Source organism: Corylus avellana, chromosome ca9, assembly GCF_901000735.1.
Source record: "Corylus avellana chromosome ca9, CavTom2PMs-1.0".
Lineage (NCBI taxonomy): Eukaryota > Viridiplantae > Streptophyta > Magnoliopsida > Fagales > Betulaceae > Corylus > Corylus avellana.
The window spans coordinates 18,657,444-18,663,240 of record NC_081549.1 but is presented as its reverse complement, the minus strand read 5'-3'; the positions used below and the strand labels follow the sequence as shown (position 1 = coordinate 18,663,240).

Sequence of the window (5,797 nt, the reverse complement as noted above, 5' to 3'; positions counted from 1 at the left end):
AAATTTAAGCCAAAACCATATATGCTCTTTTAATTCATGGAAATTGGGATTGAAATTTTCAAGAATTCTTTTTAAATTTGAGATTCTCAAATTCTTAAATTTCAGTCATTCATTTTATCAAAATGTCTAAAATAAGCCATGTTTCAATATTTAATAAGAAAACATAGCTTATTAAATTTCTTTTAGGATACCTTCCTTATTAAATGCTGAAACATGACTTATTTTAAAAAAATGATCATTTTTATTTCAAATTTTGTCTATTTCCTCGAATTAGTACATGTAGCAGGATAAAATTGTCTAAATGTTTTTTTAGGTTAAATTTTTTAATAATACTACCCTTCAAAATGCATTAACAGGAAGAAATAGAATGGATTTGAAATGAAAATGATCATTTTTTTTTAAAAAAAAAAGACACTTAAATGAGATGAACGATTGGCATTTATGAATTTAAAAATTTTAAATTTAAAGAGAATTTTAGGGACCTTAATCCAGGAAATTGAGTATCAAATTACGTTTTTGGACAACCCCAAGCACGGGAGCCTAGGTAGCTAGAGTCTACACTCAAGTGTCTCTATAAATTGCTGGGCTCTCTCTTCACATTCCACCCGTCTCTCTCCCTGCAACCTGATCGATCCTGCTTTGATGAAACACACACAAACTCTACACTCTCCAGCTACCAATTAATTAAGCTTAAACATGCCTTTCAATATAACCTCCATCAAAACCTCCTCAAATGGAGTCTGGCAAGGCGACAATCCCCTTGACTTTGCCTTCCCTCTCCTAATCATTCAAACAACCTTAATCCTCGTCGTCAGCCGCTTCCTCGCCTTCCTCCTCAAACCCCTCCGCCAACCAAAAGTCATTGCTGAGATAGTAGGTGGAATTCTGCTGGGACCGTCCACGTTGGGAAGAAACAAACAGTACTTGCACCGGATATTTCCGTCATGGAGCACTCCGATACTTGAATCTGTGGCAAGTATTGGTCTCCTTTTCTTTCTATTTCTCGTAGGACTTGAACTCGACCTAAGCTCGATTCGTCGCAGTGGCAGAAGAGCATCTGGGATAGCAGCCGCCGGAATCTCCCTCCCTTTCATATGCGGCATCGGCGTCGCATATGTCCTCCGAAAAACCGTCGACGGAGCCGACAAAGTCGGTTACGGCCAATTCCTCGTCTTCATGGGAGTCGCGCTCTCCATAACCGCCTTCCCAGTCCTCGCGCGCATTTTAGCAGAGCTCAAACTGTTAACCACCCAAGTGGGGGAGACAGCCATGGCCGCCGCAGCTTTCAACGACGTCGCTGCATGGATCCTGTTGGCTCTAGCCGTGGCACTCGCAGGCGACGGTGACAGCGGCAACCACAAGAGCCCCTTGATATCAGTCTGGGTCCTCCTCTCCGGAGCCGCATTCGTTGCCTTCATGCTGATCGCCATCGGACCCGCCATGAAATGGGTCGCCCGCCGCTGCTCTCCGCAGCACGACGTCGTCGACGAAGCGTACATCTGTTTGACGTTGGCCGGAGTACTGGTTGCCGGGTTTATCACCGACCTAATCGGAATCCATTCTATTTTCGGAGCCTTCGTCTTCGGATTAACAATCCCAAAAGGAGAATTCGCCGACAGATTGATAGAAAGAATCGAGGACTTCGTCACCGGCCTTCTTCTTCCTCTATACTTTGCGTCAAGCGGGTTGAAGACCGACGTGGCCAAAATAAACGGTGCGAGGGCTTGGGGTCTTCTGGGGCTCGTCATATCCACCGCTTGCGCCGGTAAAATTCTTGGGACTTTTGTGGTGGCCATGATGTTTTTGATTCCACCCAGGGAATCCCTCACTCTGGGTGTGCTCATGAATACCAAAGGCTTGGTGGAGCTCATCGTTCTCAACATTGGCAGAGAGAAGAAGGTTCGTTCGTTTTTTTATTTTTTACACATAGAAATATTTGATAAAGAGGAAAATGACACTAGACCTAATTAAATACCATAGAATATTCGAAAAAAAAAACTAATTAATCCAAATAATTGCTGATTGGCCGATAGAGAACAAATTATGCTTATAAACTCATTAATTTCCCATTCTTTCAACTCTCGTATCATTTTTAAAAAGAAAAAAAAAAGGACTTATGCCACATGGCTAAGAAGGTGAGGATAATGAGTCTATAAAATTACCAGTTTTCTGCCAATCAGCAATTATCTAAAAAGAGTAATTTTGTGAGTTATCAGTATTTTTTAAAGCGCACTTTTTGCACTTTCATTAACATTGTTGGGGTGGGGGACTGTCGGCCACCCCATTGGCTGCATTTTCAAAGCAATTTTTGTAACTTTGATTAACATAGTATAGGTGGGCGACAGTGATGGGAAAATTAAGATATGTTTTCCATGGAAAAAATCGTGCCTAGAATTATAGATTCTGCATTTGTGCTCGTTTTTTTTATTTTTTTCGTGATAAATTATGCATAAGATTTGACGTATTTATCAGTCTGGTTTTTCTCCTCCTTGAAATTTCCCCGGCTTTGCCTTCACGTTTCTCACACTCTTGTGGTTTGTCAGTCAACATTCAAAAAGAGGACGATTTTGTCATCTTTCCTCTTTTCCTTTGGTAATTGAGTTTGACTACTCAATACTTTTTAGAAAAATAATTAACTTAGGGTTGGTTCTATAAACGATTTTGTTTTAATTTTGGTTTGATATTTTTTAAAAAAAAGTGAAAAAGTAAAAATATTTGATATGAAAAAAAGAAAAAATTTTGTTTTGTAATGATTTTTTTATTTAAATAATAATAAAAAATAATTGATATGATGTAAAAAATAATAGGATATTAAAAAAATAAAAAAAAATAAGATAAATAGTGTATAGCCAAAATCATAGCAAAATCGTTTATAAAACGGAGCTTTATTCTTCCATGGATAATATTTATTAGAATTCTACTCGTTCTGTTCCATGAGATGACACGTACAGAAGGCTACAAGTCAAACAGTCATATAATTAATTATTTTTTTGTATCACCAAAACCGTCCATCACCATGAAAAAAAAAAAAAAAATTACTTCAAAAAATTTTATATAAAAAAAAACTCCTTGTGCCAAAGTGATCAATCATTGTATTTCTATTGCTTAAATTTGTCCTATACGGATTGGGGTGCGGACCCACATAAACAATTAGCAGGAGGGAGTGTCCCCCTTTCTCAAAACATATTTTTGTACAATCCATTTCCTTTTCAGATCGATGTGGAAAAGTTGCTTTATTTCTCATCAGAGTTGGACGTTAATGTGTGGTGGCAGGCTTAGGGGCTAGGTCCCCCTACAAAGATTTAAGAAAGAAAGCGCGTATTTTATTAGATTGATTTATATAAATTAACTATAAATTATGTTCTAATAGTAGTATTATTATCATTTATTTAATAATAGTAATGTTAATTAATGATGATGGTGATAATAATAAAATTATCTTCAATCACATTAGGAAACTACTGATTACCTTTTCCCAAATTGAATACTACATAATCACCACCAACAAAATTGAATAAATTAAGTTGAACATTTTTGTCCTTTTACAAGTTGTTCGTGTTGTTTCGGAAACTCCTAGTCCTAGGGGCCTCTTAATCTCTTGTTCTTCTTAAAGTAATGTCCACCGGGGTTCCAAAAATAAGCCTTTTGCTTTAAATCCCAGGTAGGAGGATCCCGACCGTTGGATGTTTCAGTTTATCTCGATCTGGTTTCTAACATGTTTGAAAACAGGTGCTCAATGACGAAACATTTGCTATTCTAGTTCTCATGGCACTCTTTACCACCTTCATTACAACTCCGACAATCATGGCCATCAACAAACCAACACGTGGCGTCTCCACCCGCACTCACCGGAAGCTGCGTGACTTGACCTCCTCGCCGGACTCCAACGACGAGCTTCGCGTTCTCGCCTGCGTTCATGGCCCTGCAAACGTACCCTCCCTCATCACCCTCATAGAGTCCACCCGGCGCACCAAGAAGTCCCTTCTGAAGCTCTTCGTCATGCATCTCGTGGAGCTCACCGAACGATCCTCTTCCATTATCATGGTCCAGCGTGCCCGCCGGAACGGCTTTCCCTTCTTCAACCGGATTCGTCGCGGCGACTGGCACGACCGAGTCGCCGTTTCATTCCAGTCCTACAATCAACTCGGACGAGTTAGTGTCCGCCCCACAACGGCTATCTCCGCCTTGTCTACTATGCATCAGGATATTTGCCACGTGGCGGAGGATAAAAGGGTGACGATGATCATCCTGCCTTTCCACAAACAGTGGAGAGGGGAGGGCGACGAGACCGAGGAGAATGTGGGCCACGACTGGAGAGGAGTAAATCAGAGGGTTCTGAAGAATGCACCGTGCTCGGTGGCTTTGCTTGTGGACCGTGGATTTGGCACTGAGGCCCAGACTCCATCGCCCACTACCTCTGTGGCCCAACGGGTTTGCATAATCTTCTTTGGTGGGCCTGACGATCGGGAGGCCTTGGAGTTGGGTGGGAGGATGGCGGAGCATCCTGCCGTTAAAGTTACCGTTATAAGGTTCGTTGAGAAGGAAGGAAAAGAGAGTAACAGCGTGATGTTGCGGCTCGCATCAAGCGGGGCTAGCGAGCAGAACTACAGCTTCTCCACCGCTAAAATGAACCGCGAGACAGAAAGAGTAAGCTCCTTCCTCTTCAATTCTTTTAAATTCTTTTTCATGAATTAAAATATACTTTTTAATTCTTTAATTTACTTCAAATAGTAAAATAAATATTTGCTAAATTACTACTTATTTGGTATACTAAGTGTGGAGTTAAACTAAAATGATTAATTTAACAATATTAACTTTATTAATCATGAGTTATTATAGGCCTAGAAATCCTGTTATTTCGATCAAAACCCTCTTGTGATTAAATGATTCAGATTTTAATTCTCTAGTATTTACCTGAGAAATGCTAGATATGATACCTTATTCTCTACTCTCGTCTTACTGAGCTTTTGAATTTTTATTTTTAATTTTTAATATAAACCGATAAAAATTGTCACATTAGTCCATTGAAATAAGTTAGAATTTACTATATAACATAACCCAAATTACCCAATTGCTATTGCATGAGATATAATGTATTAAACATCAAATATAATAAATTTTTTTTTTTAAAAAAAATCGAAACAAAAATCATCTGCAACAGTAGCTAATATGATGGTGATGATACTATAGGAGCTAGATGAGACAGCAATTGCAGAGTTTCGGGGCAGGTGTGATGGGATGGCAGAGTGCTCAGAGAAGGTGGCAAGCGACGTCGTTGAGGAAGTATTAGCGATAGGGCGGAGCGGGGAGTACCATCTTATAGTTGTAGGGAAGGGCCGGTTCCCTTCAACAATGGTTGCTGGATTGGCGGAGCGGCAACCGGAGAATGCGGAGCTAGGGCCTGTCGGAGACATATTGACGGCGTCAGGGCACGGCGTCGTTTCTTCAGTGCTTATTATTCAACAGCATGATGTTGCACATGTAGAGGAGGCTCCCGTGTCGAAGGTGTTGCCCGCCCGGAACACGGCCGATGAATCATCGACATCGACAAGTGTACGAGATATTTCAAACGATTTTGTGTGATCAAAACAAACCTCAATAGTATGGGATTTGGGGTTATTGTTGTAAATTTCTATTTTTATTTTTATTTTTTAAATGTCTATTGTATTATATATGCTTCTTTGTTTTTCCCCTCAAAATATTTTTGGAACTTACGATAAATGCAAAAGATTAGAACATTTAGATGGGATTTCTTTAGTTTTAAAGTGATTCGAGTGCTGTTCGACTTGGGATTGCT

General features: G+C 39.8%; 1 protein-coding gene across 1 annotated transcript; it reads left to right on the top strand.

Annotated features, from left to right (window-relative positions):
• The first annotated feature begins 610 nt into the window (after positions 1-610).
• On the top strand, positions 611-5,797 carry LOC132191360 (cation/H(+) antiporter 20). The gene is made up of 3 exons (XM_059606327.1): positions 611-1,899; positions 3,730-4,647; positions 5,191-5,797. The coding sequence occupies exons 1-3, from the start codon at positions 697-699 to the stop codon at positions 5,581-5,583; spliced, it is 2,514 nt and encodes an 837-aa protein (XP_059462310.1). The 5' UTR covers positions 611-696; the 3' UTR covers positions 5,584-5,797.

What these genes read in the sequence shown, in the direction of transcription:
- LOC132191360 (XM_059606327.1), top strand. Translation starts at nt 697, where the DNA reads ATGCCTTTCAATATAACCTCCATCAAAACCTCCTCAAATGGAGTCTGG. An exon ending in ACATTGGCAGAGAGAAGAAG is followed by an intron (nt 1,900 to 3,729) that starts GTTCGTTCGTTT and finishes GTTTGAAAACAG; the next exon opens with GTGCTCAATGACGAAACATT. An exon ending in TGAACCGCGAGACAGAAAGA is followed by an intron (nt 4,648 to 5,190) that starts GTAAGCTCCTTC and finishes ATGATACTATAG; the next exon opens with GAGCTAGATGAGACAGCAAT.